At 48.1% G+C, this 22,610-nt stretch overlaps 3 protein-coding genes across 4 annotated transcripts in view; 1 reads left to right on the top strand and 2 right to left on the bottom strand.

Moving 5' to 3' along the window:
* Positions 1-10,813, bottom strand: part of ZZEF1 (zinc finger ZZ-type and EF-hand domain containing 1) — a 60,471-nt gene extending 49,658 nt beyond the window's left edge. Inside the window, exons 1-6 of the mRNA XM_058817616.1 lie at positions 10,478-10,813; positions 6,318-6,462; positions 5,132-5,326; positions 4,119-4,290; positions 1,845-2,044; positions 623-833 (exon numbers count right to left, since the gene is read on the bottom strand). Of these exons, the coding sequence (XP_058673599.1) occupies positions 623-833; positions 1,845-2,044; positions 4,119-4,290; positions 5,132-5,326; positions 6,318-6,462; positions 10,478-10,813 (1,259 nt within the window). The remainder of the gene's footprint in view (positions 1-622; positions 834-1,844; positions 2,045-4,118; positions 4,291-5,131; positions 5,327-6,317; positions 6,463-10,477) is intronic.
* Positions 10,814-12,791: 1,978 nt separating this feature from the next.
* LOC131566684 (neuferricin) lies at positions 12,792-18,837 on the top strand. The gene is made up of 4 exons (XM_058818041.1): positions 12,792-13,014; positions 13,529-13,669; positions 14,148-14,334; positions 16,005-18,837. The coding sequence occupies exons 1-4, from the start codon at positions 12,792-12,794 to the stop codon at positions 16,219-16,221; spliced, it is 768 nt and encodes a 255-aa protein (XP_058674024.1). The 3' UTR covers positions 16,222-18,837.
* The window catches only part of ANKFY1 (ankyrin repeat and FYVE domain containing 1), a 32,919-nt gene continuing 28,531 nt past the window's right edge, over positions 18,223-22,610 (bottom strand). For both annotated transcript variants that reach the window (XM_058818039.1, XM_058818040.1), the window contains exon 25: positions 18,223-22,580. In XM_058818039.1, the coding sequence (XP_058674022.1) occupies positions 22,448-22,580 (133 nt within the window). In that variant the 3' untranslated portion in view covers positions 18,223-22,447. The remainder of the gene's footprint in view (positions 22,581-22,610) is intronic.

Raw genomic sequence — 22,610 nt, 5'->3', positions numbered from 1 at the left:
CATACAACAGATTGCTTCCTAAAGCCACAAGTATTTTTCTAAAAAAAATGAAGAAGTAGCTAAAATCCATTTGTGGTTTAATGACTAGATTAGATGAAACAGCCAGGAGAATTACACTTGTTCTAGTACATGGGAAGGAACAGAAGAAAAACATAAAAAATCTGAACAACGAGACAGAAAAAGCTGTTAAAATACCTGAATGAAAGGAGTAGAAACCAGTCACATACAACAGATTGCTTCCTAAAGCCAGAACTACTTTTCTAAAAGAATGAAGAAGTAGCTAAAATCCATTAAGTCATGGTTTAACATCTAGATTAGATGAAACAGCCAAGAGAATTGTTGAATTGAAACAGTCAACACTTGTTCTAATACATGGAAATGTACAGAAGAAAAGCATAAAAAATCTGAACAATGAGACAGAAAAAGCTATTTAAACACCTGAACAATGAGACAGAAAAAGCTGTTTAAACACCTGAACAATGAGACAGAAAAAGCTGTTTAAACACCTGAATGGAGTAGAAACCAGCCACCTACAACAGATCGCTTCCTAAAGCCGCGAGTTTATTTTTTTTCAAAAATACCAAGTAGCTCAAATCACACCCCATGTAAGTTTGGTACTCACTGAGTATTCTGTAGAATGGTGTGAACAAATGCTGGGTTGGTTTCCATGGAAGCTGTCACCAGAGAGGTCAGCAGGGACCAGTACCAGATGGCCGAGGCGTCACACACGGACACTCCCACCTTCCTCACGCGCTGGTAGCCCACGGCCCGCAGCCCGTGGATCCTGGTGTCACAGCCATCACTAAGGCAACGCTTGATGTTTATCTGTACATCTGTCAAAAAAACAAATCAGAATTTTTTTTCCCATTTCTTCTGCTAGATTAGAGTTAGAAGAATAGATATTTTAAATATTGAATTAGCGCGGGAGCTCTTGGAAAAGTAATGGAACAGCGCTGCTTGATATGGACAAGCACACACCCTCTGATCTCAAAATTTAGCCTTTCCATCAACAACCTCTGCATCCATTACAGATTCTATGGCTAGAAACTAGGAAAAAATGTAATAAAATATCCTCAAAGTGGCAAATAGATTATTTCACCAGTACCTTCCTACCTAGATACATAGGAAGTGTCTTGGAAGCAAGTGGTTGTGGAGATAATACGGAAAAGGAGCAAAGTTTAAAGTTACATCAAAATTTTCACACAAGTTCTTGACCATTTTGCACAGATGGCATTGTCCTCATTACTTCTGAGGAACAACATCCTTGCTGCCCACTTCTGTGGCAGTGAAAGCTCCTCTCAGGGAAAAACATCTTTTGGAACTGAAGGGACAAAATTTCTGAAGGTGCAGAAACCATCTTAGGAAGGAGCAGTTTTTCTTGATTGATTCCAATATAGCACCCACAGAGCTACCAGAATCAAAAATAACACTATTTAAAAGCATAAAACCTGCCTTACATTGGAGCAACTTCAGAATTTCAGTACCGAAAAAAAAAGCAGATTTTTTGCTAGATACTATAAACCAACATATGCTTTCACTCTGCAAGCAAGGATATTTTGAAACTGCCCCATGTTTTCACATTGAAAGGCTAAAATTGCATCTTCAGTAATTTTTCTCTCTTCAACCCTTAGCCCACACTACAGAGACCACAAGAAAGGCTTGGAAAACTCTCTTACAGGCTAGAAATTAAACCAGAATTAAAACAATTCCTCTGACCCAAGCACAAGGCCCAAAGTGTCACCCCTGATGAATGACACTTCCACACATTTCTCCATAATCTACCCAACCTTTCACCTTGCAAAAAGCACCAAAGCAGAATCCCAATGGTATCTTTATTGACTCACACATCTGACTAATGTTAGCGTTTTCCAACAGAGTTACGTAGCCAGTGATATTGCTTGGAATGTGAACATCTCGGACCTCCTGGAGACTGCTGGCATTCCTCCCCACTGCCACTGTGACCTGCTGTGGCATGTAACTCTGGTCATTAGCTGCCACTGCAATGGACAGGTGTCTCAAAACCACATCTGGTTTCATCTTTAAACTGCAAAGCAAAAAAGAGAAAATGGTTCTTGAAAAGAGAAGTTAAGTCAAGCACCGTGCTTTTATTATTATTTACCATAATATTATACATGTGCATATATAAGAGATATTATATTATTATTCACTCATTTTACTCCTCTACAAACACAAATAAATCATCTGAAATTTACCCAATGCTTCACACGTGTTCTTAACCATACCATGGTGAACGCGTTAAAAAAAACTGATTTAGAGAACAGTTTCCTCTGAGAGACTCTAGAATTTTCTATTTATATTTTCAACTGAGAATTCATTCCTCAGGAATAAAAATGCAATGTTAATAATGACCAAAATGAGATTTTTTTTTTCTTTGAAGCACACATTCTAAGATCTAACACTGAAAAAACCCACTAAATATTTCTGTTTCATTGAGCATTTTTGTTTCATGGAACTTCCTGGACAGTGGCAGAATGTTTCTATTCAAGTACCAAACACTGCATCTGTATTACAGCTTGGAAAGCTTCACTATACAACAAGACTGCGTGTCACCACAGCAGATACAGGCATTTTACATGTGACCTTTTATTTGGCAGTCAAATTTTAAATTTTATGCAGAGATTACTGACTTCTGCTTTTAACCCAGCTGTTTTCAATTACACCTGTATTGGGTTTGTGTGACAAGGTTTTAAGACTGGGGGGCCTACAGGGTGTGAGAAGTTGCTGGAGGCTGGACCTTTGTCCCCATGGGGAGAGTAGTGTGCACTGGAGGAGGTTTGCTGGCAGGATTTGTGGTCCCATGGGGGATCCATGCTGGAGCAGCCTCTTCCTGAAGGACTGAGCCCCATAGGGGCCACTCACATAAGGTCTGGACTTGACAGTCCTTGGGGGTCCCTTCCAACTCAGTATTCTGTGATTTTGTAAGGACCCACACTGGAGCACTTTGAGGGGAACTGTCTCCCATGGAAGGAACCCTACACTGGTGCAGGGAAGCAAGTGAGGAGTCCTGCCCCTGAGGAGGAAGGAGTGGCAGAGCCAGCATGTGATGAACTGAGTGCAGCCCACACTCCCCATCCCCCTGTGCCTTTGGAGGGGAGGAGATAACTTCTCTTCCCTTTTTCTCTAAGCCTGGGAAGAAAATTTGCTTTTGTTTCTCCTAACCCCACCCTGATTTAATAAATTCCCTCAATCAAGTCTGTGATGGTAGCTGGTGAGAGAGCTCTCCCTGCCCTTGAGCCAAGAGCCTTTTGTTACCTTTTCTCCCTCCTGCCCAGCTAAGGAGGGGAGCCATGGAGCAGCCTGGCATTGAGGCAGGATCAATCCAGCCCACCCCCCGGCTGTGAGCCCAAGGCCCTGAGCTCCCCATGCCCTGATCCCCCCCAGCCCTGAGCTCCCCCCAGCCCTGAGCTCCCCATGCCCTGAGCTCCCCCCAGCCCTGAGCTCCCCATGCCCTGAGCTGCCCCCAGCCCTGATCCCCCCCAGCCCTGATCCCCCCCAGCCCTGATCCCCCCCAGCCCTGAGCTCCCCCCAGCCCTGAGCTCCCCCCAGCCCTGAGCTCCCCCCAGCCCTGATCCCCCCCAGCCCTGAGCTCCCCAGCCCTGAGCTCCCCCAGCCCTGATCCCCCCCAGCCCTGATCTCCCCCAGCCCTGATCTCCCCCCAGCCCTGATCCCCCCAGCCCTGAGCTCCCCCCAGCCCTGAGCTCCCCCAGCCCTGAGCTCCCCCAGCCCTGAGCTCCCCATAGCCCTTTGCTCCCCATAGCCCTTTGCACCCCATGCCCTGAGCTCCCCCCAGCCCTGAGCTCCCCCAGCCCTGAGCTCCCCATAGCCCTTTGCTCCCCATAGCCCTTTGCACCCCATGCCCTGAGCTCCCCCAGCCCTGATCCCCCCCAGCCCTGATCTCCCCCAGCCCTGATCTCCCCCCAGCCCTGATCTCCCCATGCCCTGAGCTCCCCCCAGCCCTGAGCTCCCCCAGCCCTGAGCTCCCCCCAGCCCTGAGCTCCCCCCAGCCCTGAGCTCCCCCCAGCCCTGATCCCCCCCAGCCCTGAGCTCCCCCCAGCCCTGAGCTCCCCCCAGCCCTGATCCCCCAGCCCTGGGCTCACCGGATCCAGTGGGAGCGGGCACTCCCATCTGACTGCCAGAAGGACGAGGTTTCCCCGTTCGTCATCTTGTCGATATCGGCGGAATTGGAGGAGGTCTCGATGTGTGTGTAGCACTTTGTGACAGACTTCAGCTTGTCTGACTCCTGGTTACCATTCAGATCACTGGGGTATTCTGCAAAGAAACTCAGAATATTTTTCTTTGGCCTGTTTTGAGTGTTGTTATACCTTTGTAAGAATGATCTCACACAGATGAACTTGTTGGCACAGAACACAGCCCCTGAAGGAATGTTTCTGACAGGAACTAGGAGACAGCAAAGTTTCATTTCAGAAATTGCAATAATCTTCATCTACCACTCTCTGTATGAAAACAACTCCATTCCCTGGAGTTCAATAGCCTTTATCTACCCCTTTCATTACTGGCTTCAACACTGCTTTATTATTTTTGTACCCAAATACAAACAGATGAAAGGCAAAATAAATTACAATGGAGAAAACTTCAATTCATGTATTTGAGGGAAAGGACAAAGCACTCTCTTTCCCATGTAACTTGATCTGTTTCAATAGAAGTGCAGAAATCTGAAAATATCTAGTCAAGCTGTAAAGAAAAGGAGCCCTCCCTGTAGGGACCAGGCCAGTCCCATCAGAGATACAGTATAAGATTAATCACCTCCAGCCAAAAATGATAAAGTATCTTTTAGTACTGAACAGTCAACTCCATAAACATCCACCTTCACATGGAAACTAAGTTTCTAGCAACTAGTAGAGATATTTGACTGAACACAGAATATCACAAATGAGTAACCATCGATTCTGAAACAGGCCAGGAGAAAGATAAGAACATTCCAGAGTGTTACTCAGATTGCTGAGTAATTCAGAAAATCATTTATGTGCTTTAAGAAACCAACAAAAATCCACAGAAGCACACAGATCAACTTCATAATAGTCAAGAAAGCTTTTCATTTTATCTGTAGCCTGTTTCTCACACCCTGCAAAAGAAGGGAAGCACTGCACACCTCTCTCCTTGAGGAGCAGCCGATCCAGGGAGTCCTTGAGCACGGAGGAGCGCATGGTGCAGATGTTGTTGAAGTACTCCAGCACGGGGTAGGGGATGGCAGTGCTGGAGATGCGGTTCCTGTGCAGGAACCTCAGGATCATCGAGGCGTGAAGGCCCAGGCGCTCTTTGGACTCAGAAAATATATCGATGAACCCTAGAGAGAGACAGCATTTCCTCAGGCACCACAGCATGAGAGGGATGGAAAACTATCAGAGGATGGAGCTCAACTCTGCAACCTCTACAGCAGGGAAATATTTTTGCCAGTGACTTGAAATACCTGAAGGTATTCAAAACAATTACCAAAAATCTCATGTTTATTTTGCTGCCCCAAACCCTTACCTTCAAAATCTAAGTGAAGCAGTTGCTACTTGGTTCTCTACTTGTAGCTCACTCACCCTGAGCTACACTGAGCTTTTCCCTTTGGAATTGTGGATTATTCCCAATGCTTTCCACAAGCTTGATGAGAAATGTCAGCTCCTGAGCACTGGTACCTGAATGCCAGTGCATGTACATGCATAGAACAGCACTCTGTAATTCCCCCCCTCTAAATTCTCTGCAGCAAATTCTAGTGTTTCTTGTCTGATCCTTTAAGGCAAATCCTCTTTAGCCACTTATCATCAAATGCTTGGAAGGAAAGCCAGTAACTGACACTTATCCCAGAAATCAAATTCTGGAAACTGGCACTTTCTGAACTATAAACCATAAAACCTGAATCATGTTTTATCAGGATTTCAAATGCTGAATAACAATATAATAATAATAATAAAATATGTGACTCATCCCCTGGAATAGACTCCATGGAGGATTTATTCCTCCAGTTACCAAGTACAAGGCTGCATTAGCTGGGCACTCACCAAAATTCTGAATTTTCTGTCTGTGAGATGAACCAAATAGGGGTAAGACACTCCCCAGTGACACACAGAAGGAAACAGTGGTTATTTGTGAAAGGAAGTTCTGCATGCAATTCTGGGAAATGTTTAATTTACAACTCCACTTGCTTGACACTAAAGAACCAAGAACCTTCTGGAGAATGGTTTTGATAAGATTAGGACAAGCAATGCTATTAAAGCAATTTATTGAAGCAGCACCTTTTTTATGGGGCTGGGCTTGGGAAACCCTTTTGTTCCAACACTCTGCTCTCATACCTGGCACCAGTGAACAAGCTTGCAGTTGCCTGATTACATGGCTCAGCTCTCCCTGAAGATTTGCTCCACTAGAATTCTTGAGAGCCTCCAGCATATTCTCCACATCCACAGTGCCATCTCCTTCAGCATCAAATTGTGCAAAGGCCTGAAGAGTAACCAAAATAATTTATTTCAGCATATTTCCTTAAAGCAAGATATTTCATAGAAACCATAGCAACAAACGTTGCAACACTGGTAAAACAAAATCAAAAGAATCCATTCCCCAAAGTATTGGATTCATGGTAACAGGAAGCAGGCTGGCTGGAAATCTGCAGTGTTTAGCAAGTTTGAGGGTATTTGCACTGCCTTGCTATAAAAGTCATGCTCAGGTGGAGACAGCCCATCACAACCACCAGTGAATCAGCAGGATCCATCCAGGGGTAGCTGGGACTGGAAGGAAGGTAAGATTTGCTTAGCAAAAAGCTCCTCAGCTGAAGGGTGGTTTGGTTCCAAAAGCCACACCTTCCATTACTCATCACTGCTGCATCCCTCTCTCACTGCATCCACTCACATTCCTCCAGGGCTTACATAGTTTCTTTATTCAAGAAATTGTCCTAAGAACAGTAATATTTTTTTATTTGATTTTTCCTTCCATAAACTGTCCTCCTACACCAAAGATCAGTTTAATATAGTTTGTCTCAGTGTTTTTGAAAACAAAGGAGAGAGTTAGAAAAGGGTTGGGATTTTTTTATTGAAGAGAACCACTGGCAGCTTTATTAACTTTGATCTTAATAAAAATTTGAATATAAAAAGTTGTGTTGAGCATGTACAAGAAGTAACTCACACAGCATTTCACAACTTTGAACTAACAAATGTACAAAGTATTTTAATTCAGCTGAGCCTGTAAATCAGAACTAAGTTCATAAATGTAACTTACTTTAACTAGCTATTTCAGACAACTCATGATTCAGTGACACACTACTATTAAAATCTGGCTATATTTTCACAATTAGATTTAATTTTGAAACAAATTTATGTTTAACTGCTAAAAATGGAATTTGTTCCAAAAGAGGAATCCAGTATTTCAGGAACACGCACCTTTTTCATATAAATTGGGAATGCACTTACAAAAGATATTTCTTTACAAGCAAGACTTGAGTCTCCCTGCCCTGGACTTTGTATTCCAAGCTGAGCCACACAAACCAAGCAAATCTGGTCTCTGAGGACAGATGATCTCACAGGAGTCTGAGTCAAGGGCTTGCTGCTGCTCAGGAGGAAGTTCCTGCTTCCCTCTCTTGGTTTGCTCCCTGGTCATCAGACCTGATGTGCCATTAACAGTGCTATCCTAGAGAGGAGCAGCCTGAAATGATTAGCTCAAAATAACCTGCCAATTAACCATGGCATAATTACAGCAGTAAAATGAGAGCAAAGTCCTCACAAGACAACAGAATTGAAACATAGTTTTAGCTGACTAAAGCTCTCATGGCACTTGTGTGGCACAGAGCTGCATTTGAGCTTGGAAACTTTAGAGTGTTATTATACACAGAGCTGAACCCAAGCTAATAATGAGCACCTTTAAACAATTATTTTGAGCAGCAAAGCTGGTGCTGAGCATCCAGCAGGCACCAGGGCCAGCCCAGCCCAGGCACTGGGCAGGTCCCAAAACAAAAACCCAACACCTTTGCTTGAGGACAACAAGCCAGAGGGAATTCATTCTAACAGACATAGCTCAGTTGCCAAAACAATTCAATGTACAGTTTCACACCACACCATTCTCACCATTTTTTCTCATACCTGAAGTGAAGCTGCACAATTGCTAAACTACAAATTGCACAAGTTTTGTGATGTTACTGGTGACAGTAAAACACAAGGCAACAAGGCTGAATCTGCTGACACCTATGTTAAACAAATTTTTATACTCTCACATAAGGAGGGATTACTACATATATGCTTTTCTTCACAGCTTAATGCAGTATTGTGTTATCTTATTTTTAAACTCTTCCTCTGATCTCAGGAGATTGCACCAAACCTAGAACTCTAAAATTATTAACTGTTCATTATAACGTAAACTCTGTGTTTGATAAAAACCATACATAATTTCCACTGCTGTCCTACGTAACGGGGGAAGAAAACAGTGGGGGGAAAAAAGAGAGTGTCAACCAGTACTCAAAGAATTTTTGAGCTGTGTGCAGGACTGGACATGAGACAATTCAGCAGCAGCCTTACACAACCCAGCTCATCATGCTCCTAAAGAAATGCAGTAACTCCACACAGTTCAACCCTGAACATGAAGAAGCATGTGAGAAACATCTTCCTTAGGAAATGATGGGTGAGAGGGTTGCTTGGAAATATGACACATGGAAAAATCAGCCCCTCATCTCACAGCTCAGGAGCTGGATGGCACAACAAGGTATCTGAAAGGTGACCTGGGAGCACTTCATGTTTCACCCTCTGCTCTCAGCAGAACTGCAGCATTAATGGGTACATGACATGACAACTGCTGAAGCAGTACCAAGAAGGATTCAGACGTTCAGTTCATACAGAACACAGATTTTGCATTTAAACGTTGTTCATAAAACATTTGAAGGCTGTGCCCAAAGCCCTGCACTGAGAAGATCAAACCTGGGCTGTGCCAGACAGGACCCCAGAGACATGAAAAGGTGAAACCTATGGAGCTGCCACCCCTAAACTGACTCCTCAGTGTGAGAGGAAAGCTCAAACAGCACAGCTGATGGGTTAGTGCCAGAAATGATGACATCAAGGTTTTCCACAGAACTCTCAACATCTCAGCTTTGCAGGGCAGATGTGACCACACATCCGTGGCACGCTGAATCCTGTGACAAACTTTTTCCCCGCTCCCTGGAGCAGGAAATGAAACCAAAACAAATAGATTCCTCATGCAGAGGAGGACGTGAAATACAGACAATCCTCAAAATATTCCTGCAGCCCACAAAGCCCAGCTGTTTGTGCCAAAGGAAGAGCCCTAATGGACCCATTTCAGCCTTGCTGCTGTTACAAATGAAGATGTGCTCGTTACTGGCTGTTCTTGTGAAGGACTGCAAGTGGAGGCAGCATTTCACCGAGCTACTTAAACCAGTCTGGTGAAAACACACCTATCTGCACATGAAATGAATCTCCTTCCAGTTTCCAGAAGCCTTGTTCACCTGTCAGCACCGATCTGAGGCGTGTGTGTGTGATTTAACAGTTTACACAGTTGTTCTGCTGCTCGGGAGCACAACAAAGCCAGCAGGAAGTGACTGCTGAGCTCAGGAACTGCTTGCACTCAGGAATTCAGACACAGCCACTTTCTCAAGTGAGTGTGGAATTCCCAACAGGGTGTTCTGCTGCAGTTTGGATTGCTACAGAGCAAAGCTAAAGTGTGCTACACATTAAATTCTCCATGTCATTTCCCACAGAAGGGGAAAACTAGAAATCCCAGCAGAAAGGAAAACTACTCTCTTCAACCATTAAATACTGACCATAACACCTTCTGCCTGTGGAAGGGGATCTCCGTTACATCACTTCCTTACAAGTTTTCCAAAAGTCCTACTTTACAATAAAAGAAACGGTTGACAATTTCACTGATGCTTTTAAAAAGCTACAATAAACTCCAGCGTGGTAAACTTTGACTCGCTGATAACGCTAATAAGTATCAAGAGGAATTACTCAGGCAGGATTTCCTACCCGTGTTCCCCCCACACCTGCAGCTCTCAGCGGCACCAGCAGCAGAAATATTGCTGTAAAAACCCATTTTATTCTTCAGTGGCCGCTGAGCATGATCACTGATAACTGACATAAGTTTTTTTTAGAGGGCTATCTGGAAGCTGACAGGCTGTCCATCAACAGCAGCAGCAGCAGAACCCTTTGGCCTGGCCCTCCCCACGTACCAGGACGCGCGTCCGGGGTCTCCAGGGTTGTGTGGATGGCCACGGAGCCGGGCTCGGGGACACCGACCCCCAGCAGCACCCCGAGGTTCCCCCGGTGCCGATCACCCCCCCGCCCGGACAGGCGGATCCCCGGAGGGATCCCCATCCCCGGCAGTGCCCAAGGCCGGGCTGGACGGCTCAACCCGCTCTGTTGGAAGGTGTCCCTGCCCGTGGCAGGGGCTGGAACGGGACGGTCCCCAAGGTTCCTCCCTGCCCGAGCCGTTCCCGTTCCCCGCGGCTCCCGGCCGCTCTCACCTCCTCGCTCTCGCCGCGGGATCCGGCCGCCAGCCGGGACACGCTCTCCAGCACCTCGCAGAACTGCTCCAGGCTCACGGCCTCGTCGCCGCGGCTCAGCCGCTCCTCCAGCCATCGCACCAGCGCGCTGTGGTGCCGCGACACGAGCGGCTCGGGCAGGGCCGCCTCCCGCAGCCGCGCCGTGGCCTCCCGCAGCCGGGCCTGCTCCAGCAGCACCTCGGCCGGCGGCAGCGCCGGAGCGGCCGCGCCGGCTTGGGGCGCGCCGGCCGCCCCCTCCATGCCCTCTTCGGCGCCCTCCTCCTCCTCCTCGCTGCTGTGGCTCGCCGCCGTCCCCATGAGCCGCTCGGGAGCCGCTCGCAGCCGCCGCCGCCGGTGCCGCCGCCGGTGCCGCCGCCGCTCCCCGCCCGGCCCGGCCCGCCTTAGTCAGCAACTTCCCGCCCGCCGCACCTGTCAGCGCGGGGCCGCCACACCGCCGCAAAGCGACACCGCGCCACACCGCCGCAAAGCGACACCGAGCCACACCGCCGCAAAGCGACACCGAGCCACACCGCCGCAAAGCGACACCGAGCCACACCGCCGCAAAACGACACTGAGCCACACCGCCGCAAAGCGACACTGAGCCACACCGCCGCAAAGCGCCAGTGCCGCAAAGCCCGGCCCGGCGGCTCCCGGGACAGCGACGGGGCCGGTGAGGGGACCCGGGGGGACAGCGAGGGCTGGGGACAGCGATCCCGGGGAGAGAGCGGCACCCGAGCCCGGTTCTGTGGGGAGATCTCATTAATTCATAGATGTATCCCCAAGAGGTGCCAATAGGACGGTGCCAGACTCTTTAGTGGTGCCCAGTGACAGGATGAAGAGTGAAGGCCACACGACAAATTTCACCTCAACATGAGAAAAACTCCTTGACATGAGCGTGGCAGAGCACTGGGACAGACTTGTGCAGGGAGAGCGCGGAGTGTCTCTCTCTGGATGTGAAAAATGTGTATTTTATGATTGTGTGGGGGCTTGAATATATGTAATGTTATGGAGAGAGTCCCTGTTAAGATCTATGTATTGTAAGATCTATGTATTAAATAAGTGGATCCTTGTGGAGAGAGTCCCTGTAAGATCTGTGTGTGGGTCCTAGTTACTCCAAACGAGCTACAGCTGCGAAGTCCTTAGTTGGGGAGCAGCTGTAGCTCGTGAAGGTAACTGGAATAAATAGGGGTGGGTCGAGAGCCCAGGAGGAGCCCCTGAGAAGACACATGAAGAATTGTGCTGCAGAGGAGAACAGCTTGGTACAGTGTGGGACTTGAGAAATATGAACTACAACAAGAATAGAACATGATTGGTTTTTGCAAATATTAAAATGAATATTATATGTGTAGTGTTAGAAAGTAATGCACTATTAATTCTCTTAAATACTGTGTTAAATATAGTTTTAGGCTATAAAAAATGTTAATATAGAAACTATGCTATGTAGGGTACTTTTTTTAAAGAAAGGACTCACAGTGAGAGAGCAGCCACAGGGCACCCGAATCTTTCAGAGAAAGAGAATTTGTTGCCACTTATCAGGAGAAATGAACTTCCTCCTGCCTCGAAGGCGCTGTTGGAATTCAGAGGAAGAAGCTGACACTGACCAGACAGAATCCTGTGTTTGAATGGAATTTATGCATCATGTATGAAGTGTATGAATATGCAACAGGCTATTGCTTTTAAGGGTTAATCCTTTGTTAATGGTTGTCCTTTTTCGGACTCCTGCTGCCCTGGAAAATGCCAAAGTCACCTGAACCCTCCTGTGTCACCTGCTCCAGGTGCCCCTGCCCTGGGCGGGTCACAATGAGTGATCTCCACAGGGCACTGACAACAAGAGATTCTGTGTGAAAAGCAGCAATCACTTGTTTTTAAAATTTTAAAAGTTTAATAGTAATAAAATAGTTCTAAAAATAGTAATACAATTAGAGTAATAATAATTTGGACAACGGCATTACTCAGAGGGTGGTGAGGGCGGGCTCAGAGAAGCTGTGGCCGCCCCGTTCCTGGAGTGTTCGAGGCGGGGTTGGCCGGGGTTCGGAGCAGCCTGGGCTGGTGGGAGGCGGTGTTGTTATGAGTAGAATTAAAAAGGAGAAAGGTCTCGTGTTTATTTCAGTGTAAAACCACCTCCGTTTATTTCAGTGTAAAATCATCTCCCCCCAGCCCGGAGCGCTCCATGGCTACGCCGCCATGCTGCCGTAAAGCGCGCCCTGGGCCCGGCCGTCCCGCCGGCCGCGGTTGGGCCTGCACGCTGCCGTGCGGCGAGGGAACTGTCGCGCGAGCGCTGCGCTGTCGCGGCGCGATGTGGCGGGGCGCGGCCGCGGCGCTGCTGGGCCTGGCCGCCGCCTGCCTCCTTCGCCGCGGGTTCGAGCCCCGCGCCCGCCTGCTCAGCGCCGCCGAGCTGCGCCGCTACCGGGGGGCGCCGGGCGAGCCCGGGCTCTACCTCGCCCTGCTGGGACGGGTGTTCAATGTGGAGCGGGGCCGCAAGCACTACGGGCCCGGCGGCGCGTACAGCGGGTTCGCAGGTACCTGCGGTGGGGCGGGGAGCGCTGTCTGAGGGCCTGGGGGTGGCCTGGCTGGGGAGGGAACCGTCCCCGGAGGTGTGGGTGTCACCCGGTGTCACCGCCGGCCGCGGAGCGCAGCCCGGGCAGGGAGGAGGGAAAGCTCAGCCCTTGTTGGGCCATTCAAAGGCTGGGGAATTCATCCATGGCTGGGGTATTCAGTCCAAGGCTTGGGGATTCACTGCATGGCTGAGGAATTCCCTCTCTGGCTGTGGGATTCACTCCTTGGCTGAGGGATTTTCTCCATGGTTTAGGGATTTACTCCATGGCTGGGGAATTCAATCCGTGGCTGAGGGATTCACTCCTTGGCTGGGGCGCGGGGGTCACTCCCTGGCTGAGGAATTCCCTCTATGGCTGAGGAATTCCCTCTATGGCTGAGGAATTCATCCGCGGCTGAGGGATTCACTCCTTGGCTGAGGAATTTGCTCTCTGGGAGGGCTCTCACCCTTGTTTCTTGTGCTCTCCCCCGTGCCCGCAGGCAGAGATGCCACCCGCGCGTTTGCCAGCGGCGATTTCAGCCCGGCGGGGCTGGTGGACTCCGTGTCGGGGCTGTCCCCCGCGGAGCTGCTCTCCATCCACAGCTGGCTGAGCTTCTACAGACACAACTACGAGCCCGTGGGTACGTCTGGGGCTGGGTGGGCTCCCACGGGGATGGGTGTGCAGGGCTCTGAGGTCTGCTTCCCTCCAAGGGAAGGTTTAATCCTTTTCCCACCTGGCTGCTGTCCTGCTTGGATTGTCTCTGCTGAGCACAGAGCATGGAGCCAGCCTGAAATCACTCAGGAGAATGTAGGGGCAGCAGTGCAGGGAAATTGTTCTGGGGAATGGCTTCTGGGTTGTGCAGGTGAAACTGGCTTTGGTTTTCAGCTCTGTAATGCCCAAGCTTGTCCTGCATGGGTTTATTAATATGGGTAAACTGCTGTGTGATTCAAGGGTTGAAGGGATGTAAGCTCAGTTTGGTTCTAAAATTGGGCCATGGTGGCATCTCCTTTTAAATAGCAAATTAAAAATAAAGCCCCACCAGAACTATGCATTTTCCTTGCCTGGAAACGGGTCTGTGGTCTGGAAACACTGTGGTCCTAATTGATCCCCTCTCCCAGGGAAGCTGGTGGGCAGATTCTACGATGAAAATGGGGCACCGACAGCAGCCCTGAGGGAGGTGGAGGCTGCCATTGAGGAAGCTCTCAAGCTGCAGGCAGAAAGTGAGCAGCAGCAGCAGCAGTTCCCACCCTGCAACTCTGAGTGGAGCTCTGCTAAAGGCACCCGCTTCTGGTGCTCCAGAGAGAGGTGAGCCTGTCCCCTCTGGAGCAGAGGCTTTTTGGGGTGCCCTGTGCTGTGTTCCTGCCTCTCCTGGCATGGCAAGGTGTCCTGGCCCCTGCAGCCACCACACTCCAGGGTAGGTGAGCTCTGGGACCTGGCACAGGTTCTGTGGGCAGTGGTGCTGCCAGGGCTGGAATAAGCCAGGCATGGGCTCTGTCCCTGCCTGAATTCCCAGGGTTGTTCAGGTGGGAAGAGCCCTGTGAGAGCACCCAGTCCAGCCATTCCCCAGCACTGACCTGTGCCCCGAGATGTCACATCCACAGAGCTTTTACATCCCTGCAGGAATGGGGCCTCCACCACTGCCCTGGGCAGCTGTGCCAGGGCCTGACCACCCTTGCCATAAAGAAATTCTCCCAAGTATCCAACCTAAACCTCCCCTGGCACAGCTTGAGGCTGTTTCCTCTTACCCTGTCCCTGTGAGCACAGCCTGAATTTCACCTGGCTCCACCCTCCTGTCAGGGAGTTGTGGAGAGTGAGAAAGTTCCCCCTGAGCCTCTTCTGTCACACTGGAATCAAAGAATTTCCCACATGTGCACCTGATCTCCTGTTCTCAGCAAAACAGGGCAGAAATCCCAGCAGGACTGGGATTCAAACAGGTTCTGTCACCTCTCAGGAATACAAGCATTAACCTGTGCTTTTCAGACAGTTTCATACCACAACATTTTCACTTAAACCACATAAAAATGAGGTTAAGCTTTGATTAATCATTTCCTTTCTCTCCTGTTAGTAGCTATCTCTCAGCTTAGGGACTGTTTTGTTTGAAGATGAAATCATTTCACAGACCACACTGCAAAATGCTTGGGCTTCATGTCAGCCCAGCAGCAGCTCTGTGTGCCCCAGGGATCTGCTCCTGTGTGTCACTGACCTTGGGGACAGCCTTGGGACCAGGTGTGATGTGGCAAGGACTTGTGTTAGAGGCGTAAAAGCTGCAGTGGTTGGGGAGTTGGCCCATAGAGAGACACTTAGACATAAAGAGACATAATGAATTAGCTGGGGAAGTACTTTTTCTTCTGCCCCAGCTCCCAAAATCCGTGTTTAGTCAAGCACAGAAGGCCCAGGAGAGCCTGGTCTATTGGAAGGTGGCCCTGCCCATGGCAGGGGTGGGCTGGAGGGTCTTTAAGGTCCCTCCAACCCAAGCCACTGTGATTCTGTGAAGATGTGTACTAACCTGTGAGCATTTAGGTACCTCCAGAAAAGGATTTTGCTGTGCTCCATCAGGCTGTGATTCCTCTGGCAATGGAAGCATGGAATGCAGGAGCTGGTGACTCTCAGAAGGGCAGAGCCTGCAGCAGCAGTGATGGAACCAGGGCCAGGCCACAGGTTTCTGAAGCACAGCCAATAAAAAGGTGAAGGCTGTGGGATGGTGGCTGTTTGAACAAAGCCTGGATGTGGCACTGGGCGCCAGGGTTTAGTTGAGGTGTTGGGGCTGGGTTGGACTCAATCTTTAAGGTCTCTTTTAGCCCAGTCATTCTGTGAATTCTGTGGAAGCAAAGCCTACCTCAGTGTTAGTTCTAGTTCAGAACTAACTAGACCCTATTTAGCTCAGATTATCTGAGGTTTTTCCCTAAGGATTCTCTATTGACTGGAAGCATTTCCCTGGGTTTGAGTTGTAACAGATTTTCCTTTTCGGTTCGCAGCGGGGGCGTGCCCAGAGGCTGGGCCGGGGTCCCGCGGAGGCTGCACCGCCCCGGCTCGCAGGGCGCTCCCTGCGTGTGCGTCCGGAGCTCGGGGCCGCCCTGGGGCCAGCCTGGCTCCTCCCAGCACCGCGACAGAGGCGACCTGGATGACCCTCGGCTGCAGCAGTACGAGGGCTGCCATCCCCTGGCCGAGCAGTGCGTGCTGCCCACGGGCTGAGCCAGGCAGGGGCAGCCCTGCCCTGAAACCTCGCACTGGGGTGGGCAGCTCCAGCCCTGCAAAGGAAGCAGGAACAATCTCATGGGACTTGTGATGCTTTTTAACATATATGGAGATGGAGGAAACACTTCAGCCAGCTCAGTGGCTAAAAAAATCAAGTAACAGGATGATTTCTTTATGGGAAATATTTCTGCACCGGGGAACAAACTGTAAGATGCACAGGCTGAATTGTGTTTTAGAGCTGCTCCCTGTGCAGTCAGGGACTGGGTGTTTGTGTGCACAGTGGTGGGACAGTGAGGTCAGGGAGCACAGAGCTGCTGCAGCATCACTGCCACAGGTCCTGCTGCAGGCACTGCTGATGCTCCTTCCCAGGCACCTGACTCACTCCCAGGAGTTTAAAGGAAGCAGGAGAACCCTGAATTTCTTCTGCAATTAAGGTCCACAGTATCAGGAACTTGCACAGTTTAGTTACACACGAGCTTTATCAAATTCTTGGAGTAGAGAAGGCAAAGGCCAGAGCTGCATTTCCTCACTGTGTTTGCATTAGATACTGAGCCCAGATATTGAAGCCACCCGTGGGGATTGTTGTTTGATATTAACCTCACTGTCCTGGTCTGTGATTCACCACTTTCAAACTGTTGTGATCAGGAAGGAGTAGTTTTAAATAGCTTTCTTTTTGTTGCCTGGGTGGCAACAGAACCATCCTACTGTAATCTGCCTCCTGTTTCCATTCTGGTATAAGACTTCTTCCCATCTGCTCTGTGCCTGTCAGACTGAGCTGGATGTGCCCTTACAAGACCCAGCACTTTTAAAATCCATATTTATTGTGTCACAGCTGGCAGAATTCAGCAGTGTGAGTGACTCCCAGAAATACAGGGCAGGTCATTACCCTCTCTGGGTGGGGCTAAAAGGGAGGAAGAAATACTTGCACTACAAACCTCAAGCTGCAGGGAAGCATTTGCTGGTTTTAGTGGAATCTGCTGTTAAAATCAGTTTTGGTCGAGCTGGGCTTTGAGAGAGACATACAGATCAGGGTCCAGTGGTGGCACAGGTTGTGGTCACTTCTTGTCCTTAAGGCAGCTGCCACCTGTGTGTAAGCTCCTGGAAGTGTTTATAAACTGATTTTTAGCTTTCACCACCTTTGAAGAAAGGCCCAAAATGTAAGTGATGAGTTAGTTAATTAGCAAGTTTACAGGAAGCACCATTCCCTCCCTTGCAGCAGGACACATCACAGCATTTCTCACTGATAAAAATCAGAGGGTGCTACAGGGATGGACAGAAAGTGCATTTGTGTGGCTGCCAGGGATGGAGCCACACAAACTTAAACCTGCACATGCTTGGAACAGTGGGGTTGTGGGTTTAGTTTTGGGGTTTTTTACCTGTCTTCATCCTGAAGAGAAGCCCCTGCAGGCACTGCCCTGCTGTGCCAGCCCGTGGCACTCAGGGGGAGCAGGATGTGTGGCAGAACCAAACCTCAGCCCTGGGCTTGAGCCATCTCTGGGGGTGGAGTGAGAAATGAAAACTCATTTCACACAGAGCTGAAGATCAAGCTGTGTAAAAGGTGCAGCACAGAGCTGCAAAGCAGCACTTCACTGCCTCCACAACTTTGGCCTTTGCCACATTTAAAAAGACACCACCACTTTAAAAAGAAATTGCATTTAAAGTAGTGAAACCATCCCTGCAAATGATTGGTAAGTACCTTTAAAAGAGCTTTTTAAAGCCATCTAAAAGCTGTAGCAAATCCCAGACTATTAAATGCTGTTAAGAAGTAGTTTGTGAGGGCAAACCAGTCCCAGAGAAGGTGGGACCAGCTTGACCTTCTGAGCAAGTTTTATCTTGCTGGAACACTCACTATGCAAACAGTGCTGAGGGGATGGTTTTGATTGCAAGAGCTACACAAAAATCAAATAAACTGCTGCAAAAAGGCAGGGCAGGGAGGTGTTGGTTTAAGTTAAAGTTGGTTGGAAATCAGTTCATAGCTTATTCCTGAGTTTAGGGTTTGGAAACAGTGGGGAGGAAGAGTTTGCCTTGCACCAGGAATAAGTCATCCATTAAAGCAAACAGGGAGACACCCTCAGTGACCTGAAGTGCTCCAAGTATCTTCACTGAGCAGCTCAGCTGGATTCTCCCATGGTGGAAAAGGGAACAGTGACAGCTACAGAGGGCTCAAGTCACCACAGACAGTGCTCTAATAAAGCTCACCATTCATCTGTACTTCAGTAAGTTTTATTAATAAAAGACTAATAATGCATCACAATCTCACCCAGAAGCCTTGGCTGGGTTTGCTATTGCACTGGAGTTTTCCTTGTCCTGCAGTGAGGCTGCAGCAGCTCTGTGCTCTCCAGGGGGCTGAGCTGCCTCCAGCACACAGCTCTGAGTGCTCCCAGGGCTGGGAACCTGAGCTGTGAACTGCCTGAAGCAGCTCTGGCCCCAGGAGCTCGGGTTTGTTTCACAAAACTGATTATAGGTAAGTCTAGTATAAGGCATTTGAGATGACTACATGGTACAAACCAGAACACCAGACCTTGACAGCCAAAAGAACAGTTGGAGCAGTTCCACAACATGACAATGAATACCTGGACTAATCTCAGAACAAAGAATAAAGCTGTTGTGCCCAGTTGGATGTTGGATCCCTGGATTTCTTCGTGGTTTGTCAGGATAAGTTGTAGAGGGGCAGCTGCCTCTACAGGAGCAGACACTTCCTTAGCAAGGTTTCACCTCACAATGCATCATCTAGTTCTGCATTTTATTACAAGTAGAATCATTACACAACGAAGTAATGCATATTGGAAAAATACATTTTTACAACAACTCCAGACAAACATTGCAGATAAAATGCCATTGTTCTAAGACTTCCTTTTCTATTTCACAGAGGGTATTAGAAGGTTCAGTTATTTCTGTCACTCATACAAGCTTTGATTTTTCTAGAGATGAGTTTGCTGCAGTGACCACCTCTGCTGGTTACAGAAAAAAGAGAACTTGCTATTAACATTTGATCTACAAAACCATCCAGCCTTGGCCTCCCATACTGTTACATGTTAGTTTATAAGCACTAGAGGAGCAGTTGGATGAGCTGTTATCTCCAGCACGGGAAGTCATTAAGGCATGACAGCTTTTAGCCAGCGACTCACTCTGCTCTGTTAGTGCCTCCAGCAGCAGTGTTCTCGCTCCACTCAGTGGTGTGAAACAGTGACTGCACCTTTCACAGACAGAAATTCCAGCCAGACCACGGCTTGTGCTTGTGTAAGAGTGCTGGGTGACTGCAGGCAAAAGGAATCCAGTCTCAGAACAAAAACTACAGCAGGAGCCACCCGACCTCCCATGCACCCCTGCTGAAGTGCCTGGAGCCTTGTGTGACAGCAGCACTGCAGGGACACAAACTGAGTTCCCATCTAACCCTTTGTTCAATGCTTGGCAGACTTGAGTTAATATTTACCACTAAAAGCAGGGCTAAGAGGGGTGGGGGGTTTGGTAACAACTGTATTATGCTACAAAAAGGGAAGAGCAGTTGTTTAGAGTTAGAAATGTGTTGACCACCACTACATTACAAGTGCCTCATTCACATTTGTACCCTGTAGTGGAGCATTGCCAGCAAAACTCCCAAAAAACCTCAGTGGTCTGAGAGCTCAGACCAACACCAGGCAGAGTGTGTGAGGGACTGAGCCCCAGCAGTTGTCTGGAGGGGTCAACTCCTCAGCTGAACTAGAAAAGAACTAAGGTGGGTTTTGGTTCAAGTTGTGAGCTTTCCCTCTTTAGCTCTGGCAGAAAGCTATTTAGAGTTGGCCGGAAGGAAACTATCTCAAAGGCACTTTAAAAGATCAAATTTGCTGAATTTAGTTGCTTTAAATTAAACAAACACCTCAGGCTGTACATTTAACAATAATCTACTTTCCTTTCAGACTTCAGTAAGTAAGCTGGGAGAGTACTGGCTGTAAACAGCAAACCAGGAGCACTACAGGTGGTTTCCAGATCTTTCCCAGAGTTTTACAGTTATAATCAAGATCCTATTTTTCAGAAAGCAACTACCCAGCCTTAACTTGCCATTCGGTTAATCTGAATTTTCACCAGATCCACATTTTCCATCACTGCTTTCCTGTTCCCTTGCCCTTACATCAGAGAAGCCACTGAAACAGTGATGTTTAAATGCTTTGGCAATTACATATGTGCAGTTTCCCCACCAGGCTGAAGCCCACAGGAAAACCCCTCCTCTGCACTTTCAGCATTCTGAGCACACCCTTACCCCTCCACAGCACTTCAGCTCCAAACCAAGAAGGAAAACAACATGTTACCGTGGGATTACAGTCAAGACTTCTTTCACCAAATGCACTTTCCATCATTCTTTCACTGCTAGAGATCTGCAACCAGTGACATCCTGAAATACCAGACATACAATATTTTCCATCATCTCTTTCACTCAAAAACTCCCAAACTGTAGATTGTAGTTAACTGACACCAACAATTACTGCAGCTACCACTAACTGACAGCACTATTTTCCCTCATTCACCCACAGCATTGTGCCAGAGGTGCCCCATTTGCATTAGGAACTGTGTTAGAGACCAGCTGTGTTACCCAGAGCATTCTGTTGCAACATGTCAGCAGCAGACATCAAACAGTGAGGCAAGTTTGTGTTTCATCCATTGTTCTTCCCTAGTGGTAAAGGGTGATTCCAGTTACAACATAGGCATTTTGGAAGATCAAAGTGCAGATCAAGTGAGACTTGATGTGAAATTAATCATACAAATGTCAGCAATTGCACCCTCTCCTGTCCTCTCCTTGTACAAGCTTGAGAAAAACTGAGAAAGTTTCCTGTAACAGGAGCAGCCTGGTTCATCATCTCCTCTCACTCTTCAAGACCAACAAGTCACTGCTCCAAACAGGGCAACACATCATCACCTGTCCATCCAGTTCACTGGAGATAACAGTCATTAAAAAATGCACACCAATTCATGGAGTAAAGATGAGGAATGCTCAATTGAGTCTATACTAGCTTTATCTCATGTAGTTTTGTTTAAGTACCCATTTTTCTAACTGAAGCCTTTGCCCACCAAATCACAAGCTGGTCTGCCAGTCAAATACTTTCCTGTTTACCCAGACAATGTGGTGGTAGGTTTCCACAGATTCAGCATGTTGAAGAGAGTACAACCAGCCTAGATTAAAACCCTGCAGCTTACTCCTAACAGGAAGCCTCCATGTACACTCCCACTCCCCAGCAATCCTGCTGAAAATGGGCCCAGGTTTAGTGTCTAGAGGTGCAGCACATTCCACACTTGGCAGGGTTTCTGACTCTCCCACAGCAGTTACCAGGCCCCTCAAGCCCCAGAAAGTGTTTCTCTCCCTCCTGGGACTCCTAATGCACTTCAGCATTTATTGCTGTACTGGGAGTTAGACTCCACCACTTTTAGTGTTTCTCCTTTAGCACATGCTCAGCCTTTCAGCAAACTCATGGTCATTTGTACCAGTGCCATGGACTGCAAGGACCAGCTACATAAATATGACAGTGCAATGAAGACTGACAGTTCCAGCAGGTATGAGCAAGAGCATTTTCCTAAAACAAATCTTGCACTTCTCTTGAACATGCTAAAGCTAACGAGTCATTTGTTGAGGAGGTATCAAGATGTGGATCTGCAATTCTGACTGCTTTGCATCAGATGTGGTAAAGCTTTCTGTTGTAAGGCCACAATTCTTGAGCTATACTTAGAACTACCCCCAGGTCTGAAGAGTTTCTTGAATAGTGGTTGCAACAGCTCAGTTTAGCTTCACAAAAAGTCTTCTCTAGAGAAGGGGAACATTTATCTTTAAGACAAAGCAAAGAAAGATACCTGGTTACCCTGAAACTTAATACCATCTCTACTAAGCAGCCTGAAAGCCACAGGACTTAACAGAGTTGCTCAGTGCAAAGCACCATGTTGAGGACAGACCTGTTTTATGCAGATTCAATCAGAACAAATTTCAGCTTCCATACCCCACTGCAACTAGAAGAGGGTCTCAATTCTTTTGTCACTTGGTTCCAACAATCCACTCTGATTCCTAGTGAAGTCTATCGCAGCCTGATACATTTACAGTCATAGAAAATCATTTATACCAGAGTATATCATAACAGGGTCCTTAATTAGTTCAGTCTATTGCAGAAGACATGTGTAAGCCTCCTCTTCCCTATCCAGAGGGCTTGTAAGCAGAGCTGCTGTCAGGAGCACTGACTGGGAATCCCTTTACTTCCACAGCATACTAGGAGACTCCTCCCAGAGTCAGGACATCAAAGCAGATGTTGCAAACTCGAACTGGCTTGTTCAGATCAAATTTTATGATAGGAATCTCCTTTGTTGAGCACTTATGGCAGAGCAGGCGTCCACAGTGTCGGCTGTTGACAGAAGAGAGGTGGGAGAAAAGT

Source organism: Ammospiza caudacuta, chromosome 20 (genome assembly GCF_027887145.1).
Source record: "Ammospiza caudacuta isolate bAmmCau1 chromosome 20, bAmmCau1.pri, whole genome shotgun sequence".
Classification (NCBI taxonomy): domain Eukaryota; kingdom Metazoa; phylum Chordata; class Aves; order Passeriformes; family Passerellidae; genus Ammospiza; species Ammospiza caudacuta.
Note: the sequence above shows the minus strand (reverse complement) of the source record. Positions and strands in the feature narration are given on the sequence as shown.

What these genes read in the sequence shown, in the direction of transcription:
- LOC131566684 (XM_058818041.1), top strand. Translation starts at nt 12,792, where the DNA reads ATGTGGCGGGGCGCGGCCGCGGCGCTGCTGGGCCTGGCCGCCGCCTGC. An exon ending in CGCGTACAGCGGGTTCGCAG is followed by an intron (nt 13,015 to 13,528) that starts GTACCTGCGGTG and finishes CCGTGCCCGCAG; the next exon opens with GCAGAGATGCCACCCGCGCG. An exon ending in TTCTGGTGCTCCAGAGAGAG is followed by an intron (nt 14,335 to 16,004) that starts GTGAGCCTGTCC and finishes TTCGGTTCGCAG; the next exon opens with CGGGGGCGTGCCCAGAGGCT.